General features: G+C 41.2%; 1 protein-coding gene across 1 annotated transcript; it reads left to right on the top strand.

Moving 5' to 3' along the window:
* Positions 1–552: 552 nt before the first annotated feature.
* On the top strand, positions 553–5,873 carry TNFRSF18 (TNF receptor superfamily member 18). Its single transcript, XM_050909602.1, has 6 exons — positions 553–727; positions 2,988–3,122; positions 3,639–3,726; positions 4,230–4,318; positions 5,304–5,444; positions 5,722–5,873. Exons 1-6 carry the CDS (start codon positions 553–555, stop codon positions 5,871–5,873), a joined length of 780 nt encoding a protein of 259 aa, XP_050765559.1.
* Positions 5,874–15,648: the final 9,775 nt, after the last annotated feature.

The following is a 15,648-nucleotide window of genomic DNA, read 5'->3' on the forward strand; positions in this document are numbered from 1 at the left end:
TTCTTTCTCTTGGTTTCATGGTATCCGTATGGAGTTACATCAGCTCTGGAACATAATTCAAGTGTCTCCTAATCCAGAGTGAAGGAAGTTGAAAACAATTAATCAGAATCAGAAAATCTGAGTGGATGGATGGACTTACTATACATTGCAATCACATTGCAATCTGATAGTTAAATCCTTGAAGGTTTCTAAATTCATTAGGAACTCTAAGAATGAAATAGTCTGAGAGTGTTGAAGTTCACACACTAGTTTGCATTAATTTTCAATTGTATATCAACTTGCAAAATCCTTTGAAAATCAAATTACATGATGCTACATCTTGCTCTTAACTTGCTGCTCTGTTAATGGAGTCACTGGTGCATGATTGCTTAGCCCTGCTTTTTTAAGAATTTGATGATGTAAAATTTCTTTTCCCCGCCCCTAAAGAAACAGGAAGAGTGCAGCCACAAAAAGCACAGTGCCTTCCCACAGTGTCAAGGGAAAGAGTACTTTTGTAGGAAAGTCCTGATACAAGCCCACCCTAGTGTGCTTTTGGGTTGCATAGCTCAAGACATGACTAAACAGACGAGTGAAGTCAGTCACCTCACGATTCGAGCTTGCTTGCTGCTGGTGCTGTGCCTGTGGCAATGGACACAGCAAACTCTGGGAACACCATGCCAGGATGGTGAACTAAGAATAATCAATAAAGATGAAAAGAAATGCTGCCCCAAATGCAGGTCAGGCACAGGTAAGGGAATGATGTGTCTGTCTTCCTTCTGTTTGTCAATATTATTTTATGTCAACCAGGGTAATCAAGTGTGGGGAACAGGCATGTGTGTGTGTGTATGTATGTAAATGTATCTTGAGTAACTGTATATGCAAAACAAAATGGCAAGGGCTTTCCTCCTGCCCCCTAAATTCATAATGTGCCTTAGCTATAAACTTCAGACTGGATTCATGTTTCAGATTTTTTACGTGCTTATACTTGTTATTCTGTAGTGGGAAAGGGAAACCTAGGTTTCTGTGGGTTGGTCTTGCTCACAAAGAAAGAAGGTGTTCACTTAACACTGATTCTGAGCCCTTGCTCCATTCAAACATGGTTTCAAAGTTTGTCTGTGCCATTCAGACCTCAGAGGGAATACAGGGAGTGATGCTTTCTGTAAGGCTGTCCTTTGCAATTTGTGGTCCTAAAGAGTAGGAAGCATCCCACTTCAATCCCTCCATTCCGCTGACCTGTGCTTGTCCCAGAAGTAGATGCACAGACAAGGTCTCAGGTGATCATTAGTTTCAACAGCCTGTTCTAACCTGTATCCTTGCCTGATCTTAGGATGGTGGTGAGATGGTAATGGATTCTCACTTGCCTGTATTTTTAAGTCAAATTAAGGCACTAGAGGTGGAACAGGACTTACTGGGTGACATTTCTATGCCTGTTAGGCTGAAGGACAGAACAGGTGATTCTAATGGCCTCTTCCATGGTCCCAGGAACAATCATACTATTCTCCCTAATTTAGTGCTGTCTATAATGGTAGCCAGAGCTGAACAGTAGGGAATATGCAGCTGTTTGTATGACCTACAGCAAGGAATGCACCTTCCTTTTCTGTTTGTCCTGAAACAGCATTGCTGGAAGCCTTGTCTGGCTAGTATGGTAGTGCTGTTGTCCTGCAGGTTAGCAACAGGATTAGCTGAGAAGTTGCATCTTTCATTGGTGCCTAGGTAGGAGTCAGCCTCCCACCTATTAGTAGCTTGAATATATCTGCCTCAACCAACAACAAGGACACTGAGTTCCCTGTGGAAGGAGTGAGTGGACACATGGGATTTGTGGGAATGAGCAATAAATAGGTGAAGAGCTATAGAGTCCTCCATAGTATGGAGACCCCACGGTATTTCCCTTCCCACTGAGATAAAGTCATTCAGCATGAGATAGGAGAGTCATTGCTTGGTGGGATCAACTCCAGAATCACCCACTAGTAATACACAGAAAGAAGCACCCCCAAGCTGTTTCCTTTTTGCTGCCAGACTTCATTAAGTTTTGAAGGCCAGTAAGAGGAGGCCAGTGAGCAGAGGAAGATGTGGGCAGTTTCCTGGTGGCCCTGTACATTCCATCACCAACCTCAGGAAATAATCTTTGCTTGATCTTTGCTACTCACTGTGGGTTTTTAAGCATGCTATTGAACTAGCCAGCATTTCCATCTATATTTTTTCTTTCTTTAAGGTTATACAGCTTCCTGGTTGAACAGCACTTTTCCTCTAACTGGTCTCTAACTGCCTGAAGGACTGCTTGATACTCTTTACTGATGGGATTAGTATATAAGATCAATCCTTTGCTTTCATGAACCCAGGAGCCTCTCAGAATTAGACACGATATTTTTTGAGTGCAAGCAAAGTTCACAACAGAACTCCTCTAGAAATAGAAGGACAGAGGGTAGGAAGGGTGCTGGTTTTATGGCTTGGATTTAGACCCACTTCTGCCAACGGAGTGTAGGAAGCAGCTGCTGTTGTTAGGAAAGGCATGGAAAAGGAGCTCTAGTTTCACTGGCCAAGGATCTTTTGGGCATCCCTCCTCTAACATGGCTGAGCCTAACTGAGAACAGCTCTGGCAGTGTCCTGAGAGCTGACTGGATGGCTAGTTAATGTGTAGTGCTTCTTTGGGGCACTGGCAGTGCCCTCCTCACCCCACAGTGTCTAAATCTGCACAATGTAGTACAGCAAACCTGCTGCCTTCCTTCTGTCTACCACGATCTACACTGGTATTCCAGATAAGAGAGAAGGGTTACAGTGGTAAGTCATGCAGTGCTCAGATAACCACAGTGTAAAAATCTGAGTGCTGCTGAATTTGAGTACTCTAATCTTTATCCAGTATGCATGGGAGTGATATCTTTCTGGTATCCATTTTTTCCAGCACAGCACAGTAAGGAACTATTTCACCTGTGTCAGCCAGTAAGACTAATGTTTAAGTTAATTTCTGACCTCTGTGACAAAGGCAAGTCTAACTTCTTTCTTCTTGACAGGAGACAACAGCCCATGTCACGATATTGAGGACCATGACTGCAAATGTCGTCAGGGATACAGCTGTACTGATAGTACATGTCTCTACTGCGAAAAACTGCCTGAATGTGCAGAGGGCGAGGAGCTGGTTAAGCTTGGTAACTAAAGAAACGCAAATGACTTTAAAAGACAGAGTTCAGTATAAGTGGCTGGCTGAGCAGAAGTTTCCTTCGCTTCTTATAACCTGCTTTTGGGAAGGCTCATGATGCAGAGAGAAATGGCATTTATACGGTGGCCTCTGTGACTAAAATCCTTGCTTCCCTATTTTATAACTCTTCCCTTCCTGAATTTGAGACTTTCATGCTCGGACTTTCAGTATTACTTCTCTTCCAAGCTGCTAGAACTGTCAGTAGAAGACTGTTTTACTCTGCGTTGCCTCTTAACTTTACACCCTCTCCTGTCAGATCAGACTATTCTGTACCTCTTCTGTAAGGGGTCTGCCCATACATTTCCCAAAACGCAAAGGTGGCAAGAACTGCTTATGTGTTTCTCCAGGGGGGTGATTCATAATGCAGAGAGAGTGTAGAGGGAATGCATTGTGCTCTCATCTGTGGTATCCCCATCTTTCGGTAAAGGCACTGACCACTAATAATTCATGTTCTCTTTTCTTGTAGGCATTTTAGACTTCACATTCAAATGTAAACCATGTGAGATAGGAACCTATTCTAATGTCAAGAATGGCTGGTGCCGTAACTGGACTGAGTATGTATTTATTGATACTTTCCTTCTCTGGAAATATGCACGATAAAATTCTCAAATGATTAATACGTAAATTAGAAAATAAAATTGAATCAAAGACGAGATCACCAATGAGATTAAATGATGAGTTTTTTAAGTTCAGCAATAGATGATATTTCTCTCTCCTTTGGCTTTATAAATAGTCAATCTCAAAGCAGAACTTAACACAAACTGCTGGGTATTCAACTTGCTTCCAAGTCCAGCTCAAACTGATGCAAAATTATTCCAAACTTGGACATCAATTGAAACAAAGAGACTAAAAAAAATGTGCACATAAACAATTGTGATGTAGTGTTGTCTTATTGGGGAACAGCCATAACTTTACCTGCACTGTTATAAAAAGGAAAAAAAGGAAACAAGTTGTGGAAAGAGTGGAGGGAAGGAAGAAAGGGAGCCAAGAGAAAGGCTGGAGAGGAATGAAGGGAAAGGCAGGGACATTCTAAATGTGACTCTCATTCTTCTTTTAGTTGTGAAAGTTCTGGGTTTCTAACAATCAAGCAAGGCAACAGTACACATAATGCAATATGTGGTTTCCCTGCTAAAGATTTGGAGCAAGGTACATTCTTACAATGATTTGTTTCTTTGAGCCTCTAACTTTTCTCTACACTTCTTCAGTTGGTGAGTTGCTGCATAGTTATCATCCAGCTTGCTATCATGAAAATTTGCTTTGAAAATTACTGTTGTGTTTCTTGCACTATTAATATAGGTAGAATTGTTGACCTGGGCAAAGATACCACCATAAAGCACTGTCAGTAATAAAGGTAGAGAAAAGTCCAACAATTGTCCTTGAATAAAGCACACTTATTTGGCAAATTATGAGAGTTTTCCATTGAACTGCTCTTGCTGTTTTGCTAGATTTTCTTAGGAAGACAATAGCTTAGTTAGTCATCCAGTTCTTTTACAAGTATTGGTTGAGTCCACAATACCCAGAATTGAAATCTCATGTCTTATCATAGATCAAATTAGATAGAAATAAGTGGGTATAGGCTTTGCAGGTACTGAGTATCTTGAAGACAGCAAGGTGCACTGCTCCTGCCTTTCCCCCGACCCTTGTTCCTACAATGAATTGGTGCCTTTCAGGTCTGGGTCCTTCATTTGGAGAAAATGTTGGTTCTGCTGAGACAAATTGCAAAAAGGTGCTACTTTTAGCTTCCATGAGGCAGACACAAGTGTGAAAATTTGGCTTGCTGTAGTGCTATTCAGGGAAACATTGAAGCGAAATCCCCCCAAAAAGCAAAAACCAAACCAGAGTAGATAGAACAAGTGATAGCTGCAAGAGAGAGAGACATTGAACAATGAAGAGATCAGGCATGTGGGTTTTTTGCATGAATGCTTCTTACCACAGACAGTGATCTATTGCACCCTTGACTTGGAGAATCTCAGTTTTATTTTTAATACCCGCACTGTTTTTTTTCCTTCGAAAATTATTTTCCACAGCAAGAAGAAATTGATCTCTAAATTTCCTTGGAAGAACTGCCTTTCCTTTAACAATACTCTGGGCTCATGATTTCTTAATATTTATTAAATATATTTAATTGCAGCTCCTATTACAAATGACTCTATATATACCACCGTCCTGGCTATCCTTACTGCAGTGGCTGTATTTGTTCTCATCTTGCTGACCTTCTTCTTGCATTTCTGCATATGGTCACTGAAGAAAGAAAAATACCACGCAGCTGACAGTAAGTGCACCTTTGTGGACTTCTGTGTAGCTTTTCAGTGGCGAACAATGTTTCCATTGATCCAGAGTCAGAATGGAATAAATTAAGTTGAATAAATAGAGTAAATACAGATTTACCTTGTGATTTTGGGTGGGTTAGTTTCAGTAAGATGCAGTGCATCACCTGTATCTTTGTCCTTTCCTCAGAGAGAGGCTGTATTGGTAAAGGTAGTGGGCAGCTAACTCGCGTGTATGAAGACCTCTTGTATGTGCAGTGCTTTTGCTTATTCTCACTGCAGATCTGGAACATAACTTCTCTAGGCTGCCAGTGGCTCCACAACTGTCACACCATAGAGAAGAGACTTACAGCTGCCAGTTTCCAGAAGAAGAGCATGGAGACAAAACACCAGAAGAAAAGCCTTGCTATTTCTACCCTCAGAGTCTACAATGAAAACAGATAAATTGCAATGTGCTGTGAGAGTGGGGAGCTGAGCTCAGCTTTTCAAAAAAAAAAAGAAGGGAGGGGCTGGGTGCGTAAAGCATCGTTATATACATAGCAATAAGGAATGGATTTGGGGGGAGTTTCACTTTGTTTCTTCTCAACAAACCTAGCATTTAGAAACAGAAAAACTGCTAAGTCAGGCTGACATTCAGTTCAGCTGCACTGCAGTATCGCAAGTTTCCTGGGTTGTTGGGGTTTTTTTCATTGATGCTCTTTTCAACTTTGTTTGGGACCAGGGACACTTCTTGTCATTATTGCCCTTTGCATCTTCTGCACGTGCCTCTGTAGTGCTCCCACAGATTGATAGCGCGTAGAAGGAGAGTGTCCCACCATCAATCCCTTCAGTGCTACAGGAAATAGAGTAGTACCTATAGGGCACTCTCACAGCTTTCGCAGGCTATCCATATTTCCAAGATGCTCATATTACGGGAATAAGGCACTGTGCCTAGCAACCATATCTAATACTCTAAGCAGACAGTGCTTTTCACTCCTGCCAAATTGCCCTCTTTGTTATGCAGCAAAGGGCCATTACTCTTAATCCATTAAATACTCTCCTCTCCAATCCCAACAGAAGGTGTTGATTAGGCCAGCCTCAGTGCACAGAGGTGCCAATGTGAGACTGCCGTGGTCACGTCATTTGTGCTTGCAGAGATTTTTCTGTGCAAGTTCTGTGATCCCCTCATCCCCTCCAGGGAAACTAGGGGAAGAAGGGAGTAACATTTATCCTCCTTCTCTTCTGTAACTCAGCAATGCTTGGTACCTGGAATACTGGATTACAACAGGGAGACTTCTGAAAGGCTCAAATGAGGATCATGCTGTCTAGAGAAGGACATTCAGTTTAATGCTCTCTTCTCACCTAGTTTATAGAGAAGGAAAAGACAGTGGAAAACAGAGAAAAGCGCAACATTTATTCTTGATGCTTTTTTTCCCCACCCCAGAAGAAAAAGAACCAGAGCGTCTGCTGGTGTATACCATCAGCTGAAAGATGTTCCCCTTACTGAAAATTGTACCATGGAGGATTTTTTTTTAATGTTAGATTAGTGTTTAGTTAGAGTAGTTTCATAGAGCTCTAACATGGCTAGAATTAATTGTTTTGCCTGAATTTAAAGGGGCAGGGTTTCAGCTGGAGTTGGTTGCTTTCTGTGAATTGACACTGATTTGAAATAAGAATCTAGCCTGTGGCTTCAACTAGTTAAAACTTGCATGTCTTTTTTATATGTCTTTATTTTTGTGTTATGTGACTGCAATAATACATTCAAAGTTCTGGATGCCTTCTGGTTTGGCCTTCTGGTGAAAGCTGCTTGGAGTAGATTCTTATGACCAGCTCCGGGCAAAAAAGAGTTTTGACTCAACCTTCACATGAAAGGTTATAAATATCTCACAGTACAGCCATTACATCAGCTTCCTCATGATTTCTTACAGATAATGTAAATAGTACAGGGCTCCTACATTAAATCCTAACAGAATAATGAAATTTCTGTTAATCACCTTACTAAATACTCAGAGGGGATTATTCCAAGTCTGAATGACATGCTGTTTTCGGTAGGGCTCTGTGAAATTACAATAGCTGTGGAGCAGAAGTTATTGCCTCCACAGATGTGTGTTGCAAAAGCACTTGAACAGAGAATCCTAAGAAGTGGGGCAGGTTACTGCCTTGGTAAGCTAGTCACATAGCCTCTGTGCTCCAAGGCAGGCTTGGCGAGACTGGATAACGATCTACCTGTTAGACTTTCATTGAGGTGACTCCATGACCTCTCTAGGCAATCCAGTCCAGTGACTGATTTCAAGTCAGAGGAGGAGAGAGATTTTGTTAGTTAAAATTTATAATATCCATTATGATTATGAGGAAGAATTGACTCTTCAGCATCTTTTTAAGCACTCATAAACTATCATCTCTCCTTGATTTCTCTAGGCTCTTATCCTACTTCACAGGTTGTGGTTTCTAGACCTCTTAGTCTCTCTCTCTCTCTCTAAGCTCTTTCCAGTTGATCTTTCTTGAAGCCTTCTCTGGAGGAGGTCTTGGCAAGCTTGAATAGAGCTGAAGGATTAATTTTATGATTCATGGACATGGTTTTATTGCTGAACGTTTCTTCGGTGATTATGTCAAGAGGAGTTATCCTGTCTTTTTTGCTTTTTGCTTTCTCTTGGGGGGGTACATTATAGAATCTTGTAACTGGGTGAAATAATTGTAAGGGAAAATGAAGTGCAAAGGGTTATCCTTATTCACTATAATGTATTCCTCCATAGTCCTAGTTTTAATCTTCTAGCTTCTCTGTTATTGTGTTTACTGCCGCTGACATCCCTATACCTTAGCTTCCCGATCATGTAGAATGGAAGCAGTGATACTTCTCAACCCTAAAAGGATGTTGTGAGATGTAATTAGTACTTTCAATGTATTTTTGCATTCTTTGATCCTCTTGCTGTTAATTCTTGTGTTACTGATAATTTTTCCCATGGGTATCCCTATGTGAAATTCACTTAAAAAGAGTGAGTTTTCCTCCATTGCTTTGGGAAATGTGCAGATTCTTAATTGAGGTGAACTGGAGATTCAGCCAAGGAAAGGTGAAAGAATTGGATTGGATTAAATAAGATAACTTTTTTAAAGTGTAAGACTGTCTCTGACTTGTAAGCCGTTTCACTGTGGGATTTAATATACTCAGAAGTCTAAACACTGACTAGTAAAGACACTTCTTACTGCTCCTTCTATGTTGGCCATGTTTATTCTCAGCTCTGTATTTACCCTTCTTGTTTTTTTAATGTTTTCAACAAGATTTCTGATTGTGACCTTTTGTAAAGGTAAAATAAATTTGAAAATTCAGTGAAGTGCCTATGTGATATGATTAAGCAAATTGGAAAGGTAGGGTTTTATTCTTTAGGTTGTCCCAGTGTTCTCGAGCGCACCTAGTTTTACTTTCCCAATTCACTTCCCCTCTCTTACAGAACTCTGGCTATTTCAGCAATGTACCCCCAAACAAATTCTTCTGTCATTGAATTTAGATTGGTGCACTTGTACTTTTTTTGCTTTTTAAGCAAATGGCTTAATGTTTCCTGGCTGCTGGCTAAACCAGCTTTTCAGCTACCCATGACCAAAATAGCAGGAAACTGTGGCTGACAATTTTTTCCGTTCCTGACGATGGCAGAGAAGCAGCAACATTTTGGGCAAAAAAAATTCAAGACAGCTTACTATTTGAGGAATGAAAGATTTGAGTGTCTGGTGGAAGTCTGTGCCTCTGGCAACATGCAGCAAATATTGGTGAGGTGTACAAGACTTTCTGGGCTGTGGGTGTTGAATAGCCAACCCTACTGCCAGTTAATATTGAAACATGATGAACAGAGCCATATTATTCATTGGAAATTTGCACAGTGGCCTTTTGGGTTTCTATATGCCTACCTTGAAGAACAGTTCCACTTCCTGCTTACCTAACCACCTGACTTTACGGCAGTTTATTGATGGGAAAAGCAACCAATTTCCTGACTTCTTAAAGCTCCAATTCAGAGGGAAAAACCCCAAATGTGAATCATTTAAGCCCTGGAGAATTTCAGTAAAAGAGCGATTCTTTGCATCAAAGGAAATGAAAGCTATTGGCTCAGAACAGTGAGCTTGTAAGAAAACACTATATTTAAGTTTCCATTCAGAAAGAACAATAGCTTTATTTTATCAGTGTGCAATTACTGCAATATTTGAATCAGATCACGGTTGAATTTTCAGCTCAAATCCCAGAGTTTATGGGGTTTTTCAAGTTCTGATTTAAACTTCAGGTTGATCTCTGTATATGAACTGCAAGTTAAAAAAGACGTCTCCCTCAAATCATTTACATCCAATGAAAAGTCTATAACAGTATTTTTTTTTTGCTTGAATCTCTTTTCAGAAGATAAAATAAGATATCCCTGACAAGTATGCCAAAGCTTCTAGAGGCTCAGTGATCAAGCAAATTTAGAAATACAATGTTTCATTAACATTATTGTCATGAGTAAATAGTTAAAATATGATATATGGTAATATCTAAAAAAAAAAAACCAAAAAGTTCCTTGACAGTGCTAACAAAAAGGCAAATATGTAGGCTCCAAAATGACAACATCAAATTATGGCTTATATGAGGACATGATAAGTTTTACACTATATGTAGGTGAAGCTTAAAAGATATATTTCATGTTTATGGAAAAAAACCATCATTTTTTGTGTGACAGTTGGTAGCACTTAGTCCTTGTTTTATTAGGAGTTGTCCAGCACTTATCTTAAGCCTGTCTTTGAGTCGTCCTATGAGCTGAGGAATCTAATTGTAAAAAAAGTTCTTGAGCTGCCAGTGATGAGTAAAGGCTTGTTGCCATTTAGTGGGGGTCTTTCTTAGACAGGTATTTTGTCATACCAGTCTGGGGAGTATTTGCCCTCACCAGCAATCTTAATGCTGTCCCCGACTTCGCACGCTTGAATCCCTCCAGGAGGTAAGGATGTGGATCAGTCTGTTACAGCCGCGGCCGGGCATCAGAGCCGGGGATGGGAGCTGGGTTTGTGCTGCTGCCGCTGCTGCAGCCACCAAGGTACCTCTGCCGCCTTGGTGTCCTCTACCAGGACAGAGGTAGCTGCTGCTCTAAGGGCTGTGTCTCTCCCCCATGGAGAGGTGAGTGTCACAGCCCACCGGAGGCTGTCTGCCCGTCGGGTAATGCTGATCGGCCCGGCTCTGGGGCAGCTGGTGACGTGGAGCTCTGCTGGCCGTCTCCGTCTTTGGCTGTAAGAGAAACAACTCTCAGGTAGTGTCCTGGGCTTGGATTTGGTGGTGGTGTCTGTCTGTCTGTCTGTCTGTGAGGCTGGGCAGTGTCTCCGCACCCCTTCTGCTCCACGGAGGCAGGCTGCCTGCTCCTGGGCTCAGAGGGCTCTGCGTACAACTGTGATAGCATTTCACAGGGTTTGCCTGGCTAGTTAACCTGTGTTGTGCGGCCAGCACCGCTGCCTTTGTTTGTTGAGGAAATGGTAGACAAAAACAGTGTTGTGCACAGATGTGTCCTGCTGCAGCCTACGTATGAGTGAGGACTCTGAAAAGCAGATAGCACTTAACTAAGAAATTTCTGGAACAATTCTGTTTGTACGACAGAGGTGGAAGAAGTCTCCTACATGCTGAAAAGCGTGCCTTTTCATTCTGCTTTCTATTCTCCTTGAGGCAGCTTCACAAGCTGCCAGGGGGTGTTGAGTGTCTCAGACCTGGTCAGTGAAGTCTTCCACCATCTTAAGAGCCAGCTCTTTTAGCACATGTGCTTTAACAATACTTAGAAAGGAACACCATTGACAAATTTTAAGAAGCTACTGATATAACATGTTTTGTGATTTCTTAGGCGCTGACATCGCTTAGCTGTGCCTGAGGCTCCCCTGCCTGCCCCCAGCAAAAGGGGAAGAGGCTGGCATCGTGAGAACTGAAACCTTGGCCTTCAGGGGGGAAACCTCCGATTGCTTGGAGTTCTGGCATCTTCCAGTGACCTAGCTCTGAAGTTAGAACCAAATTTAGCAGCTCTTCTCCGAGTAATGTATATTATTTTCCTGATACCAGGAAAATCTTAATTTTGTGCTTCTAATCTGGATCAGTATTCCCGAATTTTGACTTCTAAAATGAAAAAGGTATGATGGCAAAATTTCAGGGCAGGGAAATGGCACCTAGCAGAGGAGAGGAGTTATCTTTCTAGCTTTGTTTTTGTGCACCTTCTCCAAAAGTTTAATAAAAAATTTTTTCTGGATCTACAGTTCTTCAGGTTTTTCTGTGTGCGTAAATGTTTAAGAAAGTTCACACTGTTAAAACAAAGTTTTAAACTTTGTTTAAAACAATGTTTGATACTTAGAAGTGGCTTGCTGTTCATAATCAGATAAAGGCCTTCCCACACAGTTTTAGGAAATGCAGGGTAGCAGTTAGGAGAATAAGGTGATACCCTTTTATACAGTCATTCACTTACATATATAAATAATGATCACAGGTGGTTGGGGCCCCAGTGAGCTCTGGGGATTTCTTCATCTTTTAGCTGCAAAAAAGAGTGAAAGAGTAACAGGATAAGAGAAATGCTTGAGGTATAGAAACAGCTTTTCTCGTACTAGCGGTTTTGCTCAAACAGAAGGCAGCTAAGGATATGTGCAGGTAGTATTTTGTTATGCTGCCATGTCTGCTCATGTTTCCTGCCAGTTATTAGTGTTTTGAAACTGAAGAAGGTAAAACAATATTTTCACGGCACTTCCTGTCCTTAGCTTTTTTTGTCTCCTTTCCCAAGGAAAGGGAACTTAAGCAATTGTGTGATTGCACACCTGTTTTTCCAAATAACTTTTCAATTTATTGCCTAGTTTCAGCCCAACCTGGTAGAGGTGTTCAGTTCTTAAAAGCATCAGGAAAAGAGACTAATAATTTATGGTGCTCATGGGCATACCTTTGTTAGATATTTTTTTTCTTCTAATATTGTTGAAAATTATTTTTTCCCCCAGTATACGCAGCTGTCTGTTTTCTTGATTAACACGTGGCCAGTGTAGGCTGCATAAAGGAAAAATTGGGATAGAAAAGAGACCATGGGACCACACAAAGCATGTTCAGATGACTTTGCAGCTATACCACAGATGCAACCTGGATGATTAACCTACAGGTAACTGAGAACTTCTGTTTGAAATTAAATGCTTAGTTGTTTTGGTTTGTAACAATGCTTCCTTTTCAGTACTACATATATGTAGAGTGGGGAAAAAAATTTTAAGGTGTTCAAAATCGAAATGAAGTATTTTGAAATCATCAAAATGAATAGATTTGATTCAGCCTGGAGGTTTTTGGGTTGCTCTTCTTGGAGGGTAGAAGACAGCAATGAGTATTGGGGAAACAATTTTTGGTTTGTGAAAACTTCCAGGATTAACATTTCTTCTTGATTTGGGCAAGGAAGGAAATCTGCAGAAAAGGGATTGTTCACCATCAAGAATTGCACTGTGTCTGCCATTTCAAAGGAAGGCAATGGCTCTCCAAATCAACAGTTAACCAGAATGCTGCTTTCTACTCATGGTTTAGGTTCAGGTAAATGGGTTTTATTTGCAGTATTTACACAGTATTTTACAATGTTTCTTTTTCTGGTAAGAATCAGGCAATAAATATAGTAAGAAAATTGAGAAAGATTTCTCCTTGAGGCATATGTACAGCTAAGGTCAGAATCACAAGATCTTACGTTGATTGCAATGGCCCATTCAAAACAGCAGCCAGTGGAGAATAGTTTGTGTGCAGACCCTTATTCACCTCTCAGTCTGAAAGAATCTTGGTTTCCAATTTCCAGTCTATTCTTACTCATTCTTGCAGCTTCTTCACTTTCTGTTGGGATCATATTCAACATACCACCTTCTTGTCCCTGCACGCTAATGTCCTACTGATGTTGCTGGGATTTCTTAGGGATGATTGGTGGTGGCTGCAGAGTCAGAAGATCAAGGATTTTCTCTGGCTGGAACGTATTTTCAGCACGTGAATATCCTAACTCTGCCAAGAATTTCCACACTAGATAAACATAGCCATGCTCAACTATAGAATAGCCATATTGATTAATAAATACGCAGCGCCCAACATTTCTTCTGCTTTTAAAACATCCACTCCTGATTCACCTTTCTCTCCTCTGAGCCCAGATAGGGTTATCCACTGTGTTGCGTGTGCTATATGTGCTGGCCAACAAAAAATGAATGACTCTGAAAACTAGAACCTAGATAATGTCCTATTTTGAAGGACCTACTTGGAACTAACTCCTGTTTACATAGGTATAACTTCCAGGGATCCAGGTCATAAGCTGGTAGTGCTATCATGGGTATTTTAGGAGGTAGTGTGACATAATGTGTCTCTCTAGCTTCATGAAATAGAGTTCAATGGCCTGCCTCCTCCCCTCAGTAGTTCTGCTTATTTCAGTATGTAATTTCCATTGAAATCAGTGCAAGTTGAGTGCTTAGGTATCTGTCTTTCACTCCTAGAGTAGGTAGGTGTTTTGCCTAAGAGGACCTAAATTCAACCCCTGCTGACGGAGTGTTTTTCTTTTTTTAAATACCCACTAATATTTTACTGGCCAAATGGATGAGTCTTATCAGGAGAAGGATAGGCTTGAAGACAACTCCCTACTCAGGTGAGTCTTTTGTGGAAATGGAGAAGAAAAGTTGGGAGGATGATACATCACAGATGAATCTATGGCTGGGAAAATCCCAGGCTTGAAAAGAGATATTGCTGCAGTAAAATTCTCTGAAAAATACCTTCAGTAGGTAGAAGAGGTGTTTTTCATAATCCTCTGCTGTGGGACAGGTGATAAGGATTGGTTCTGTCAGGCTTCCTGCAAGACATTAGCAGGGAAGAGTTTGATGATGGAAAAGTGTGCAAAGTTTGCTATGACACACAGTTTATTAGCCTATAGCAAGGAAAGTCACAGGGACTATCCCTTGCGGGAAGACAACTTCACAAGGTAACCCATCCTCAAGGCAAGCCTGAGCACTGGAGTTGCTCAGTTTCTCATTAGAATCACAAAATGGTTGAGGTTGGAAGGGACCTCTGGAGGTCACCTGGTCCAACCCTCCTGCTCAAGCAGGGCCACCCAGAGCCGGTTGCCCAAGACCATGTCCAGATAGCTTTTGAGTTACCCCAACCTCTTTGAGCAACCTGTCCCCGTGCTCAGTTACCTTCACAGTAAAAAACTGTTTCCCTATGTTCAGACAGAACCTTCTGTGTTCCGTAGCTCTTATCTTTCTTTTTCAATTACATACCTGTAATTTCAAACTGTAACCTCCCCAGCATAGCAGATTTCTCCTTTGCCTGGATTCCAGTTAGGGGGAGTTTTCCCTTCAAAGAAGAAAAGAAAAAAGGTGCTTTTCCTTTGGCTCCTCCCTTTTCTCCTTGCTATTTAGACATTTTCATCACCCAATGCTGCTCACTAGCTCCAGCTCCTTTTAGTTTTTCACTTATTTGACCATTTCCAGTATTTCCTCTGTAACCTTGTATGTGATTGCAGTTCTGTCCTTATCCACAGAGAGGAAACGCAGATCCTGCAAACAGGATCAGCAGTCTTTCCTCGGAGTCCTGTGGAAAAGAGGCATCTTAGAAACAGCAAAAATGTCCAATAACTTCCACTCAGTGGATTTGTCTCAGTCAAAGGCAGAATATGAAGTTTAATGACTATGACGATACACCAAAACTCGGAACTGCCTGCAGCACCCAGTTGCTCCTGTGCCAGCCATGGATACTGTTCTTTGTATTTCTTATTCAGATTGGATATTCATTGCTTAGAAAGCTGATAGGATGTCACAAAGTTGTGAGGTTTTTTTAGAATAGGTCAAGCACACATCTGCAAGGAAATGTTTAGAAAATGTTGATCTTGCTGTGTGATTGGAAAGGAGTGGACTATCCCTCCCAGCTCTACTCGCTTGGAAGCTGAGTGCAACTGTTTGGACACATTATCAGAAGCAGCTTTCAGAAATACAACTGCATTTCCTTTTGTCTCTTTAATACTGTGGGACTTTGACATAATTGGCCTTTTTTTTTTTCTTTTCTTTAAGCATCAGTTCCATGTGAGCCTAAACTTTCACTGGTTCCAGTCTTCTTAAAGCCACCCACATGTCAGAGTGGTATATGTTGTACATTCCCCCCATGCAGCCACTAGCCACTTGCACCATGGTCAAAAACTGTATCCTTCCCCGATGCTAAATAGGTTTTCCTTTCCACTTCAGAATGGTGTTATACAACAGATGTCTCATCAGCTCCCT

Source organism: Gymnogyps californianus, chromosome 21 (assembly GCF_018139145.2).
Source record: "Gymnogyps californianus isolate 813 chromosome 21, ASM1813914v2, whole genome shotgun sequence".
In the NCBI taxonomy this organism is placed as follows: domain Eukaryota; kingdom Metazoa; phylum Chordata; class Aves; order Accipitriformes; family Cathartidae; genus Gymnogyps; species Gymnogyps californianus.

Excerpts from the sequence above, each read along its gene's own strand:
- TNFRSF18 (XM_050909602.1), top strand. The coding sequence starts at position 553 with ATGACTAAACAGACGAGTGAAGTCAGTCACCTCACGATTCGAGCTTGC. Across the intron at positions 3,123-3,638 it reads CGAGGAGCTGGTTAAGCTTG|GCATTTTAGACTTCACATTC; the intron begins GTAACTAAAGAA and ends CTTTTCTTGTAG. Across the intron at positions 4,319-5,303 it reads TGCTAAAGATTTGGAGCAAG|CTCCTATTACAAATGACTCT; the intron begins GTACATTCTTAC and ends ATTTAATTGCAG.